Here is a 15,383-nt window from a genome sequence, read left to right on the forward strand (position 1 = left end):
CTTTATAATTAGCTAATAATTAATTAAATGTTAACTATTGCATACTTAAAAATAAATTTATTTGATATTTAACAAACCTTTAGATAGAAAATTTTCTCAAAAATCACACAATGGAGTGGTTTCAAAATCATGGCCAAAAAAGCATGTAACAAGAATCTGAAAAGAAAAACAGGGCCGAAGTCTGATCCTAATCTTTTGGGGTATCCGATTTGGAGTCACATCGGTTGGTCTAATAAGCTAAAGCAAAAGTTAAAATTTGAATTTTTAACTTGATTTTAAAGTTAATTTTAAGGTATTTTTAACTTAACTTTTTCTATATTGATTTTTAAATCGCTGCGAACAAACATATAAAAATTTTACCTACAAATTAAATTTTATCTCCTAATCAACCATTTTGTCTTATTAGGAATACGAGCAACCGATGAGACTCTTGGCTGAAGAGGAAGAGTTTGATAAGGAGAATTTTTTTTCTGCCTGGCTCAAATTTGGCTGTCCAAGTCGGTGACACACACCTGAGCAAGTAACAATAGATTTGGCACCTTCTAGAACCAAGCTTATAAAAAGAGAGCTTCTGACTGTTCTTTTTGCAGCCATATTCCCTAATAAACATGTTTATTATGGAACAAAAATTAATTTATATGTAAAACTTTTATATATACTTGTTCCTAACAACTTCAAAGCGAATGCTCAAAGAAATTACATTGAAAATATCTTAAAATCAACTTTAAATTTAAATTTTGGCTTTTACTTTGGCTTTTTGGGCCAACTGATGGGCTCTAATCCTGTCAGCTAATACATAGAGATTTCAAGTCCAATTTCATTGCTGGTCTAAACTGATTAGCCTCCATTATACTTGGTTTTCAGCCTAGAACTATATAATAAGTGGCTATAGCTTCAGTTAAAGTAAAGGCCGGATTTTATCCATTATCTATAAAACACAAGTCAGTCCAATGATTCTCTTCTACAATAGTCTACAGGAACACCTGCTTTGTCTCTCTGTTTTTTTTCAAGAGTAATTAGGTGGAAGAAATCAATTGTAAAATGTTGCTACCAAGTATTACACAATTGGACTACAATGAATATGGACATGAGCATAATTCAGATTCATTGTATTAGGCAGTGTCTTAATCATATACTAAGTAGCAACATTTTGAGAAAGAGATATTACATACATTGTTACTCCCTTCGTTCTAAAATATAAAAGTTTGTAGGTTGTTTAGCAGATACTTCTCCATCTTAAAATATGACAACTTATAGCATTTAAAATTTATCTCAAAGTATAACTATACATTCATTTTTCAACCAATCACAATCTTACACTATTCAAATTCTCCATCTACTTTCTATTCACAACTAATCACAACCTTCTCCCATTTAATTTAATTAACTTTCTTAATATGCATGTTGTAGTCTAAAACTACTTTTATTTTAGGAGAAAGGTAATACTGAGGTTTGATCAAAAGATTTGTTTTTAGTGATGATTTTTTTTTAATTTTGAACCGCTTGGATTCCTTTTGCAAGTATCTGGTTGGCTCTAGAATCATTTAAATGATGGAAAACACTACAGAAATATTTATATTAAGTACAAAATTTAAATATTAAGCATACTTATATTTTGAAATGGAGAGAGTAGTTCACATGCGCCAGGTTGGTGTCCGATTTATCAAATGATGGAAATTTTGGTATGGGAAATTGTTCTACCTTGGCTCACAATTGGCTGTCAAGTTGGGCAGGCAAAAACACCGTACACAAAAGCAAGTGACAATGGATACCTCCTAGAACCAAAGTTCCAGAAAGAAGGCTACACTGTTCTTTTGCAGACAGTGACGGAGCCACCTCTCGGATAGATCGGGCGGTCGCTCAGGCTCCGCCGCTGCAATCTTCTCTATCCATAATCATCGTCACTTATAAAAATTAGTTGATCATTGAAAAATATTATTAGTTGTTCGGGTTTAGGATGTTGCTGGCTCCGCCACTAATTGCAGTGATGGCATTGCTGTAAAATAAAAAAAAAAAGGTGGAAACCGCTGTAGCTGTGGTAGCCAATAAAACAAGTGCATGAATGTACCCCTGGAAGGCACGCGCCACTACATTCCATCTGCTCTGCTAATCGTCCTACCTACCACTTCAAGGTCAAGCCACATGCCTTGTTGGAAAGAGATGCTGATCCTTTCAGCTAACACAGCAACTTCAGTCCAATTTCATTTAACCTAAAATGATTAGGCTTACATAATCCCCCTACAACACAAGTCAGTCCAATGATTCTCTTCTACAACAGTCTACATGAACACCTGCTCTCTCTGTTCTTTTCCAGAGTAGTAATTAGGTGGAGGAAATCAACAAGGGAAGGAACCTATTCAGTTAACAGAATCCTGTAGCTAATTAAACAAAGAATCCTACTTAGCTTGGTAAGCATAAAAGGATGCCTTTGATGGCATGCATGCATCAGAAAGGAACAGCAGTTCATGTGATCAATGGAAAGTTAGCTGACGAGAAGCTTAACAAACTACCTTTACATGTCAAAGTAGCTAGACTGCCAGAATGAAATGGAGAAGCATTGGGAAGTGAGCAAGAAAGATGAGCACTACACAAAAAAAGTTCATCTTTTTTTTCCTTCTCCTTTTTGACCTCACAAATGTGTACAAAAAACAATACCAATCGTCGTCATAATTTAGCTGCAAGAGGGAAAAAAAAGTTTCGAGGATGCACTCGAGTGTTTCACATTAACTTTGCATTTGTGCCGGCAACTTACGCCTTAAAAATCTCATCTTTGCAGTGTCTGAACACATGAAGAAAACATCAATAAATACACTGTCGTCCCTAATCCTCACCTACTAACACTAAAATTGTGACTAATCTATACACACCAATAAAGAATCCTTATGACCAAAGAGAAAAAGAAAAACTTTTTTTGCGAAAAGATAGAACAAACACAGCGCCAATTCGTGCACACTGCCAGGGAAAAAAAAAGAAAGAACAAAAAAGAAGAGAAATTTTCAGGAAAGAATGGGTTTTTTTTTTTTTTTGCCCCCAATCGTGCCAGGCCTTTTTCGTTTCCATTCAACCGATTCATTCGGATGATTCGGTGCCATGTCGCTGTGAAGTTGTTAACGAGTCTGCAATCCCATCGTGATCATGGAGATGGAGAAGATTGATCTCACCAAGAAATCCCGCCATTAATTCGCAGCAGCAGCAGCAGCAGGAGCAGCAGAAGCATCGGAGATGTCGATGTCGCTTTTGGTTTCTTCTTCTTCTTCTCCTCCATTCCATGGATTCCCCATGGCGTTGCTTTCGCGAGGACCAGCTAGCTGCAGCACGCGACTCCAATGGCGACGACGCAATGCCGATAGGGACATCGCGTCAGCGATGGCATGGCGGCGACAATGGCGTCAATGGCGCGGGATTGGGTGGCTAGTCAGTGTCAGTGAGGTCAAACTGGTCTGTCCCGGAGCGGGAGAGGGCGCGGCGGCCGGCGCCGGTGACGGTGCCGGAGCGGGAGAGCGACGCGGCGGCGCAGGCGGCGAGGGCGCGCTCCAGGGCGTCGACGACCTCGGTCATGGACGGGCGGTCGCAGCCGACGGGGCCGACGCAGTCGGCGGCGAGGTAGCCGACGTAGGCGAGCGCGTCGGCCTCGTGCGGCGTCGGCGGCGGGATGCGCGGGTCGAGCACCCGCGCCACCTCGTCGGCGAGGATGTGCGGCACGGCGAACTCCACCACGTTCTTGGGCGTCACGCTCTCGGCGTAGCGCTGCACGACGCGGCACCCGGACATGAGCTCCAGGAGCACCACCCCGAAGCTGTACACGTCGCTCTTGTCCGTCAGGTGCTGCATCCGGTAGTACTCCGGGTCCATGTACCCCACCGTGCCGCCCGTGTACAGCGGCCTCGAGCTGCTCCCCTCGCCGCCGCCGCCGCCGCCGCCGCCGCCGCCGGCGGTGGCCGGATCTAGGATGGAGGAGAGGCCGAAGTCGGCGATCTTGGCCGTCCACGAGTCGTCGAGCAGGATGTTGGCCGACTTGATGTCGCGGTGGATGATGTTGGGCACGGCGTAGACGTGCATGTACTCGATGCCGCGCGCCGCGTCGAGCGCGATGGTGAGGCGGCCGCGCCACGCCGACACCGGCGGCGCCATGGGGCTCCGGCCGTGGAGCTGGTCGTGGAGGGTGCCGTTCGCCATGTACTCGTACACCAGCACGCGCTCGCCGGCGTCGGCGCAGCAGCCGAGGAGGCACACGATGTTCTTGTGGTTGGCGCGCGCCAGCGCGGTGAGCTCCGAGTTGAACGCCGTCTCCCTGTCGCGCCGCCGCGCCGGCCTCGCCGCCGAGCTCGACGACTTCGCCTGGTCCTCGGCGCGCTTGATCGCCACCTCCCGCCCGTCGGTCAGCGTGCCGCGGTACACCGACCCGAAGCTCCCCGACCCGATCCGCCGCTCGTCGGAGAACCCGTCCGTCGCCGCCTGGAGCGCCTCCAGGGCGAAATGCTCCACCACGCTGCCCGGCCCCTTGCTCGACCCATGCCGCGGCAGCATCAGCGACATCGCCGCCGCTTGGTCCGCCTGCCCGCCCCTGCCGCGCCGCCGCCGCCGGCGACACCACATGAGCAGCGCGAACTGCAATGCCACGAGCAGCACGAGGAACGCGCCCGCGGCGACGGCGACCCAGATGATCCTGCTCCGCTTGCTGCTGCTCTTGCCGGGGCCAGGGCCGAGCGACGACGCGTTGGGCGTGGCGACGTTGAGCTCGAACGCGCAGTCCACGCAGATGCAGCGACCGGAGGCGCAGAGGTTGGCCGAGCCCGGCAGGACGCCGCACCTGCATGACGACATGGTCACGCACGGGCCCGGGAGGACGCGGTCGAACACCAGGCGGTTGGTGGCGTTGAACTCGTGCCCGCCCCAGCAGACGAGGGAGTAGTTCGCCATGAGGACGCCGCAGAAGACGCTCCCGTGCGCCTGGACGTCGACGTACTGGAACCCCGCGAGGCTGTCCGGCGGCGGCGCCACGCCGTCGCCGAAGCAGCGGATGGTGCCGTTGGTGCGCAGCCCGCAGACGCCGTCGGTGCCCAATGCCAGCGCCGCGTACCCGGTGGTGGCCTCGTCCTCGCCGCCGCCCACCAGCGGCGCGCCGTGGCCCCAGCACGAGAGCGCGCCGGACGTGGACAGCGCGCACGCGCGGCGGCCGTGCGCGGCCACCACGTCGAAGCTCCCGCCCTCCGGCGCCGAGCTTACCGCCTCCGTGTCGTTGCCGAAGCACCGGATGGACGCCGGCCGCGCCGCCTGGATGGCGCACACGAACCAGTCGCCGACGGCGACGGAGACGAACCGGAGCCCGTCGGGGATCTTCAGCCCGCGCCACCGCCAGCAGTGGAGCTCGCCGCTGGAGAGCACGCCGCAGACACGGTACCCACCGGAGGACAGCGCCTGGATCGGCGGGCCGAGATACACCCTCTTCGACCTCCCGCCACCATCCTTCGTCCCGTTCGTCTCCGGCGTGTTCGTCCGGTTCTTGGACAGATCCCACCACCGCATCGCGACGTCGCCGGCGCGGAGCGCCGACGGGCCGACGGCGCAGAGGAAGTGGTCGCCGCCGGCGAGCGCGGAGAAGGGGTGCGACGACGGGTACGTCTCCTGCCGCTCGTGGTCGCCGCCGGCCTCCGTGCAATTGAGGTCCACGAGCAGCGGCGACGCCGCCGACGGCAGCAGCGCGCACACTATCGTCGTGGACTCCGCCTTGGCCATGGCGAAGGTGGACAAGGTGTTCGACGCCGCCGTCCGCAGGAGGAGCAGCACCGGCAGCAAGAACACGAGGAGGCGGGCACCACCATGGCCATGGCGGCGAGACGGCGGCATCGGAGAGCGCAGCGGGAGGAGGCGAGGTGGGAGAAGAAGCAAGGGGGCAGGTGGGTGGACATGGACATGGCAAGGCACCACCACACAAGCTAGTGTGAGGAATTTGGTGAGGTCAGGTGGTGGTGATGATGGATTTGGTCTCCTACCCAGCTCCTTCACCTCACTTCTTCTTCTACTACCACCACTGCATCTGCAGCTGCTCATTGCATTTTGCATCCACTCCACACTCATCTACTACTACTACTACTCAACTGAGCTTAATTAGCCTAATTAGCCACTTGACAACCCCCACTAATTAGCCAGTGATTAGTGTGGCTAATTGACAACCAATGGTGTCAAAAATGAGAATATTACTACATAAACATCAACCAAATGTTGCTGTCCTGCCTTTCTGCCAGGACAGGACTACACTGATCTCACTGTTAGAGCATGTGAGGATTATGAATTGTTGATTGCTTCTTGGAGGATGTCTCCTCTTTGGAAAACTACTTACCACCATCTAATTAATAACAGATTGATCATACAGTGCAAAAGAAAAAAAAAAGTTCAGTTAGCCTTTTGATCTCTCTACATGTAGGAGGACATCAATTATGGATAGGTGAAAGTTACTTCTTACTAACCGGATTAGAAGAGAAGAAAAAAGAGAGTTTCTCAAAAAAATAAAATACAATGAAAGAAGAAAAGGGGGAGAGAGAAGGTAGTACTACTGAGGGTGAGTGATGAGCTGAAACTGATTAGCCCATGCCCACTCACTTAGGATAGGTCTTTGCTAAAGAATCTTCACCCATTTTTTATCCTTCATTTTTTAAAAAAAATTATTTTAGGGTTATGATTTTGGATAACTAGATTGGAAAACAGCTCAAGCGCACCATATGACATATGTCAATGAGAAAGGTGAATTAATGATTACCAAAAAGTTTGTTTTTTTTTGTCATGGTAAAACTCATTTTCTTGATCCTCACTTTTCTGCTTACTCTGATAGTAAAAATTAGAAAGAGATAAATGATTGAGAAAAACGGCAATAGATGGAGGGTGACCATGTCATGTTTTCCCAGTGACAGGAGTGAAAACATATAGTGCACACCACCACTTAGGAGCCTCCTTTAGATTGGAATAATTTTGAAGGAATTCTTACAAAATTAATGAGCCCTTTGATAAAGTATTTCTCCTTGCTTGAAACAGCGTCCTACTGTTTAATTAATTAGTTCTTGTGTTTTCTGCAACCCAGGTCTGAACCTGCAAATACTAATTTTGAAATCAATCATATATAGGAAGCAGCGAAGCATGGTGGTAATGGACCACTCAATCACACTGCAGCTTAACTGAAGATCACTTATAATTAGATACTAGGTACATGTGGAGTCTAAATACAAATTAGAGAGATCACACACAGGACTCGGTTTTTGTGTTGGTGACAGGTTCAGAGCTGGACTTGGACATGTTCAGTTGTTGGGGACTCTTGCAAGAAACGTACATTTCAGGCCAGCTCAATCGCTCTCCTCCTTCGTCCCGGGCAACGACAGGTCGAACAACCTCCCCTTGTTAGTAACTGCAAAAAAATGGAGAAAATTGCTTTGTTAGAATAGAGTTTAAAAACCCTATTAATCCGACAACGACATGTGTACCTTATGGAAGAGGCCGCCGGGCCGGGGATGTAAAACATTTCCATTGTCTTAAAAAAAAATCTGGCAACGAGGAGATGGAATCCAAGCCAAGCCACCCCTGGGTTTTTAATTAACTAGTACTCCCTCCGTATTTTAATGTATGACGCCGTTGATTTTTTAACAAATTTTTGATCTTTCGTCTTATTTAAAAAATTTACGTAATTATAAATTATTTTATTGTGACTTGATTTATCATCAAATGTTCTTTAAGCATGACATAAGTATTTTTATATTTGCATAAAATTTTTGAATAAGACGAGTAGTCAAACGTTGGTTAAAAAGTCAACGACATCATATATTAAAATATGGAGGGAGTATTAGTTATAAAATTAATGGATGTTGAGCACTGAGGAAAGAACATGGCTGGATTATTAAATGTGTAACATGGAGTAGCGTATTAGTTGTACCATCTCCTAATCATGCAATGATCCAATATAACCCAACCGAAACAAATACAGTACAGTACTAACACTGCATCAAGAACAACTTGCTACCAACGCAGTGACATTGACCATGGACTTGTTGCTAGATAGACCTATGAGCAATGCGATATCATCGTTGCAGGATCGAGATTCTTGTCTATATGTATTGCAAGTACATGAAATTTTTGAATTTTGTTCTTTAGTGTAAAGTACAAACTTGAGCCAAATTAACAATCAGAGCAATCTAATTGGCACGTGTTTGGAACACAGGAGTTTAAACGAGACCCTCAAGTAGTACATTTCAATTCCTGCAGAAATTCGCGAAGAATTATTCAAACACTATACACGGTCTCGGTCGTGTTCTTCGTTTCAAAAAAAAATTCACCCTCCAAAAATTTTTGGTGGTTCTACTACTTCCATGACTGCATCAAGAGAGCGAAAGCTTTGTTCTACATGATTTGGTACTAGTTTGTTGTGTGTGACGGGTCAAATTGACTATATGCTTATAGTGTTTTCAACTGTTGGGGTGTCTGATTCGACTTTGTTTCTTTCATGTACGAGAGAATATCAATTCTCACCAAGCTAAGATCTGAATCTGATATCAGCAGGTCAATGCTGTCGTGGAAAAATTATCCATTAGAGAGGAAATAACGATAAGACTGGATGTGATACAAGTCATCTAATCATCGTTATGCCACCGGTTCTGCATTGGCTCTTGCTATTATAGACTCTACCAAGTTTACTACTTTTATCTTTTTTGGAAAAAAAAAAAACTATCTACATGTCTAGAGTTAATCCCTACTCCATTTTTTAAATATCAGTCTGATACCTGTTGCTCTTTCCAGCAATGATCTTGGACTGAGTCTATGTTATAATCTTGATGCTCTGATTTGCTTGTTTAAATTGATAGACCTTAATTCTTTTGTATTATCTGATTTAAGTAGATATATGTATTTTACAATTTACAATATTTTACCTTTTCAGAATAGTCTGGCGTGAAGTTTATTTTTCTGCAGGATGGAAAGGATTTTCTTTCAATACTTTGCTCTAAAATATAAACAAGACAAGTGTTCATATTGGATCAGGATGGAGAGCCCAAAACTGACATGACAACAGGTTTCAGTTACAGTATTGCAGTTAGACACTTCCCATATGAATACATTACAGTATTTGAACGGATATTCTTTTCCTTTGTCTATTCAATTCATGAATAGTCTGACGTGCTATCTGAAAATATGAATCTCCATGTGCACACCAGACCGGCCCATCACACCATGCTACATATACTGCTACGAGTAATCGAATTATTCTTATATGCACAATTTGGTAGCTTAACTATATGACAAAACCAATTATTTTGCTTCTAACTACTCACACCAGAAGGTAGTGACACATCAAAATCAGAACAGATTGTCATTATGTTGACTTGTTAGTGTGAACAATCTGCAGAGACTAAATTTTGAGACAGTATGCTCATGCCATTAGTAGCTGATTACTAGTTGCCAAACTCCAGGTTGTACTCAAGAAAGCTGCCCATATGCTTCTTTTTTTTGCAACCTTTTCTTGTGGAGAATTCTGAAAGCTCACGGCATTAATGTTTGTCTGAACCTGTTTCATTTTTTAGGTACAGAACATCAGCTGATTTAGAGGAATGACTTATTATACAGAGCAAAGCAGAATATAAGAGCATCTTTTCATTTTGTCTTCACCTTTTTGTTCAACTAATTTTGAGAGTTTCAGGTCTGCACAATTAGGCCATTATTTGCTAATTGCCCTCCTACAGTTAAGAAGCCAAGTAACACAAATGCCACCCCCAAAGTGCACTATCATCTTTGTAATCACTTTAGATTACATTACTATCCTACTCTACTGAAAAGCTTCAATAGATATATGACCACACTTAATGGCACTTCTCTTTTTTCAGAGGAATACCACTTTTGTTGATGAATGTGACTGCCCATGCATGCTGCTTGGAGCCACCATTTCATGAACCCCTCTAATATTATAGCTCATCCAATTAGAAGCTGAGTTTGTGCTCTTCCTATCTCGTGCCAACAGTGTATCACTTTTCTAGAGACTAGAGGTCTGGATGTTTAGTAAGGTACTCTTTTCTCCTTGGGCAACTTGTGAGCTACTGCTTCTCTGTACTTGCTCTGCCAAGTTCTTCCCTTTGTTGTACTCTGAACTTGACTTTTCTGATGCATATCAGTAATTCAAGAAGAAAAAAACAAGCTTAATTAGCTAGCTCCATCACATGATCTAATTAATGGATGGTGACCCTTCTCTTGCAAGGACTCATGTTGCAAGTTAACAATTTGGTTTTTTGAAGATGGTTAACAGTACAGATGAAAGAGAGAGCTACACACAGATCCTCGTAAGAGCAAGCCATAATACAAGTTTAAACATGAGAGCTACCCATAAATAATGGGTATGGGTGCCAGGGATGTGCCTCTAGTCTAAACAGAGCTAAGTCTAAACAGAGCGTGTGTTAGGAGACGCACTCGTGAATATGCAAGTGTGGTGCGCGCGCTTATCTGTCCTACATGTAACCTGGAAAAAGGAACATGTTTAAACATGAGAGGCCCAACAAACATATCAACAAATTAGTTCTTTGGATCAATTTGTCAGAAACTAATACTCCTACACTAGGACCAGACTATGGGCAGTTGCACAGTAAGCATTGTCAGTCCATAACCCCATGTCCCCATATATGTTGTTTTGTCTGGTTGGTATGTAAGAGACCACAGAATCTGAATTGTTGGTTGGAGGTACAAATTCACCAAACTGGCCATACTTGCTTCCAACCATTGATAATGGGAAGTAATGCACACCATATATATCTTCTTCTCTACTAACGATCTTGCCCAAATTCATTACAATTTAATGAAGCTGTTGGCACACACATTTTGCATCATCTTTCTAGACTTCTACACATGTGTTCATTTATATTTTTGAGAGAATCTATTCTATACCACTAAGTTTGTTCGAGTTCAACGATTTACCATCGACATTGTCGCTTTCTATAATATACCGATGACTTTATCAATTGTTCTACAACACGCCATTGGACTGGGCCTTCTTTTCAAAAATACCCAAAATACCCTTATGAACATACAAGGTTAACAATTGATTTATCTCATTAGAAGTTTCAAGAAAATATGAAAACTTTTATGTGGCCTCCTTACACAACATGGAAATTTGTATACAAGTTTTAAGTTTTTTACATGTCTATTTTTTAAAAAGAAAATATAATTTATTTGTTATATGCTTTGTAAATACTTTTTATTGTTGTTTTTATTATATATCATCTTTCATACACTACATAAGATATTTTTGTGCTATTATCTCTTGTATTAGTAAATTCTCTCTCATATACCAAAAAAAAACTGGAAACTTCCATGTTGTGTAAGGAGGCAAGTTTTAAGTTTTTTACATGTCTATTTTTTAAAAAGAAAATATAATTATTTGTTATATGCTTTGTAAATACTTTTTATTGTTGTTTTTATTATATATCATCTTTCATACACTACATAAGATATTTTTGTGCTATTATCTCTTGTATTAGTAAACTCTCTCTCATATACCAAAAAAAAAACTGGAAACTTCCATGTTGTGTAAGGAGGCCGCGTAAACTTCCATGTTGTGTAAAGAGGCCACATAAAAGTTTTCATTTTTCTTTGAAACTTCTAATGAGATAAATCAATTGTTAACCTTGTATGGCTCTAAGGGTACTTTGGGTATTTTTGGAAAGAAGATCTAGCCCAATGGCGTATCGTAGAACAATTGATAAAGTCGTCGGTATATTATAGAAAGAGACAATGTCGATGGCAAATTGTTGAACCCAAACAAACTCAGTGGTATAGAATAGATTCTCTCTATATTTTTCTGTTTGGAGTAACTTGCTGGATCTACTCCATCAGACACCGATGTAAGAAGATCAAATGTCACATTCCCGTGTAGCTTCCTGCATCTGACCTTTCTACAACACTTGCTTCAACAAGTGTAATGTTCTCACGGCTCCATCTGTCAATAGTACATGATGTAAATGTGTGCTAGTATACTCATTTGAAAACCTTTTTCAGGTTCCATCAACGAAGAAGACAAGGGTTAGTTTAAGAAAAAAAAAAGGATAGAATAACAAAATGGATTAAGAAGCACACTTCCTTTTTGTTTTAACAGAAAAAGAACTACTTTGGTGTCAAGTTTGTATCAACAAAAGGGACCAAAGGGAGTAGAAATAATAACAACTAAGTTAGTAAAAAAAAGGCAATCAGTTTTCTGAACATTGATGCCATCCTTTTCTAATGCCGAAAGGCGACCAACCCTGATTACATATCCACATTGCCACGCCACACACATGATGAGATGAACAAAGACAAAATACAAATCCAGCAGATAGGTACATAACAAGTTAGCACAGCTGCACTGGTATATATTTGCCATACAAGAAAAAAAGAACATGAGTACCAACAGTATGAGATGGTTGAGTCAGAATGAATTTGTCAGTGGAGTGTTGCAATCCATGAAACTCAATAAGCAACCTTTTCCTTATACATCACGCGTAGGAGGGCTCAATAACTGTTTTGCTTTTGTCAGTTTTACTCTCAGTCCACATCATTCTATGGGCAATTCACATTCAAGAATTTTTTTAAAAAAATCAATTTCAAGTCCCCTTTTTTTTTTTGCCACAAGGGTTACAGATGTTTCTGATCTCAATTAGAATTAAAACACTTCTGTCCTCTAACCCTTGGAAAATCTTCTCTTTTGATGAATGTGAGGAGGCTAATGTTGCAGCCTTGCAGGCACATACAAATATAATTCCACACATGTGCTTCATGACCTCAGAAAAGATCAAACAAACCTGGTGATAATAAAGAAATGCCACAAAACGAGAATATATTCTAGAACATAAACGCCCGATTTTTCATCTCGATATACTTTTATATGAATTATTGAAGGCTCTATACAAGCCGCAAGATTATCAAGTTGTTACGAGTAGGAAGAAGCAAATAAATATGAATCGGCTTTATGAATGTGATAGTGAAATAGTTCCATGGAAAATATCTTCAAGAAAAGGTTGTTACAAGAATAATATAAGGTTTGAAGGGCAAACTACACATAATGATATAGATCCAGTACCAAACAACGATGCAGATATATAATTTAGAAAAATGTAGAAGCATATACGTCAATGCAATCTAGAAGAATAACAAATGAACATATTTGGAGACCAATGTGACTGCTTTTAATTGGACAAATGCATAGAGGTTTTCATAAGAAATGTAGTTTATATTGACGAGGAGACTTCATATCTTTTCCTTTATATCGTTCAGCGTCGCAAAAGAGACAGAAGAAAGCATTCAAACGGCATACTTTTTTTTTAATTTTTGCCAGTGTGTTACAAAAAGTGAGAAAAATAAATACTCATGTACCAAAACTTCTGCCAGGCAGACTAGCAATGATAGAGATACTCCAATACATTAGTGCAAACAGGTGATAAAAGACTACAACCTGATGCTATGTCCGTGATGAAGGGTCAAGCACATGCCCCATGAATATTACTGTTCCAGAGACCTCCTCCCTAATCATGAAGAAGAACGGATGGTCGGCCTTGAAGTGTTGTGCTGGCAAAGGCTTGCCCAAGCCCATTGATACTGAAGTTTCTTCAATTCCTTTTTGATCAACCTCCAAAACCGCTTTATGAAGTACATCAGACAGAAACAGAGGACCACTTGAGTCATCTTCCTTGATCATGTCAGAGAATTCAGCTTCCCGGAGGAAAGGTAGTTCAAGCCCCATATCTTTCAGAAAATCCTTTACATCGATCTGGAAAGATATTTTAAAGTTGGGCACCGAGATACCCACATGGCATTTCTCTGTTGGTAAATGTTGTTCTAGGAACATTGGTTCAGAGAAAATCTTCTGGGTTAATTCAAACAAGCCATCATGATCATCAGGGAGGAAAATGTACATGGAAAACTTCCTTTCATTCTTTCCTTGCTTGTAAGGAAGCTTAATAACTTTAAAGTTATCATGGACGGCAAAAAGACGTGTTCTGTCATATTCCACAAATGGGACTTCGACAGATGTTCCATCCAGGCAGTAGAACTTTTGTTCAGTAGTCCTCCGCAAATCATCTCTATCCAGCCATCTGCCCCTAAAGTACAGTGCACTCCCAAGAACAAGTCCTGTATTCTGGTCGATTGTTCCAGCAGGCAGAAGTGTTGTAACAGTACCTTTTGTGGAATCTTTGACCCACGAATTAATTTGATCAGGAGCATCTTCCGGCTTCAAAGATCAATAGAACAGAAATTGGTTAAATTTCAGCATTGGGAAATGGGAAGCCCAAAACATGTTAACAATAAGATGCATCACAAGATCGCAGTTCACTCTTCACAAAGAAAAACAGCAATAAACAAATAATCAGGAAACGCACTTTCTTGGGTAGAATAACTGTAACAACTAAGCAGAATAATACTATTGCTTTCGAAACATAGCGCCAGTCATTGAGATTTCTTTGCCATTTCCAACAGAACCAAAACATTTTTAATAGAACAGATTGCAACGAGGCTGTTATAGTGAGATACAACAAGGTTCATCAAACCAATTAAACACACTTAAGGCAAAATACCTCAAGTCAACAAACAAATTGAGATATTTTGTGATACTAACCTTAGGCACAGGAATATTACCGAGCACATGATGGGCATAACATTATTACTCTACAGCATTAGCTGAAAGAGGGCATTCGATCAGATATACCTTGTTCTTGAAATCGGCCTTCTTCGCCGCAGAGCCGTACACATTGCCGGCGAGTCCCACGAACTCCGGCGAGAGACTCCTCGATGCGTCGGCCCAGACGCCGCCCGCGAACGCCAGCCGCGGGCCGCCGGAGGTGGACCGGTCCCTGAGGACGCGCTTCACGACGCGGGACGCCACGTTGGCCGCGTCGGCGGCGCCGCCCCTGCCGCCGCCGCCGCAGCCGAGCGCCTGGAGCACCTGCCTCCGCGTGGCGCCCCGCGCGCCGCCCGCGGCGAGCGCCAGGGAGACGTGGACGGCGGGGGCGGACACGGCCGCGTTCCCGGTCCCCGCGGCGGCGAGGACGCGCCCCGCGAGCGGCAGGCAGAAGGCGCGCTGCGCCGCGGCCAGCGCCTCCCCCCACGGCCGCGTCGGCATCGGCGGAGGTGGCATCGCCTCCGCCGGTGCTTCGGGCTTCGGCGCGGGGGCCGAGGAGAGCCGCCGGTGGTTGGCATCACCGGCGGGGAAGGGTGGACGGCGGAGGGCTCGCCGGAGGTAGGAGGAGACCTGCATTTTTTCTCTCTTTCTCCTCTTCGGTTGCCTAGGGTTTGGGAGGTTTTAGTTTGCGTCCGATGATTTGGGCCGAAAGTATATTTTGGGCCTGGAAGGTTAGCCAATTCGTGCGGGCCATAGTGGTGTGGGCCGGAATGGG

At 44.0% G+C, this 15,383-nt stretch overlaps 2 protein-coding genes across 2 annotated transcripts; both read right to left on the minus strand.

The window, feature by feature from the left end:
- Positions 1–2,585: 2,585 nt before the first annotated feature.
- LOC9268652 (serine/threonine-protein kinase-like protein CCR4) lies at positions 2,586–6,070 on the minus strand. Its single transcript, XM_015762251.3, has one exon. It carries the CDS (start codon positions 6,061–6,063, stop codon positions 3,412–3,414), a length of 2,652 nt encoding a protein of 883 aa, XP_015617737.2. The 5' UTR covers positions 6,064–6,070; the 3' UTR covers positions 2,586–3,411.
- Positions 6,071–13,289: 7,219 nt separating this feature from the next.
- Positions 13,290–15,257, minus strand: LOC9270376 (probable non-inhibitory serpin-Z9). Its single transcript, NM_001424316.1, has 2 exons — positions 14,696–15,257; positions 13,290–14,221 (listed from the first exon to the last, which is right to left on the minus strand). Exons 1-2 carry the CDS (start codon positions 15,242–15,244, stop codon positions 13,451–13,453), a joined length of 1,320 nt encoding a protein of 439 aa, NP_001411245.1. The 5' UTR covers positions 15,245–15,257; the 3' UTR covers positions 13,290–13,450.
- Between the last annotated feature and the right edge of the window lie 126 nt (positions 15,258–15,383).

This window comes from Oryza sativa, chromosome 11 (assembly GCF_034140825.1).
Source record: "Oryza sativa Japonica Group chromosome 11, ASM3414082v1".
NCBI classification, from domain to species: domain Eukaryota; kingdom Viridiplantae; phylum Streptophyta; class Magnoliopsida; order Poales; family Poaceae; genus Oryza; species Oryza sativa.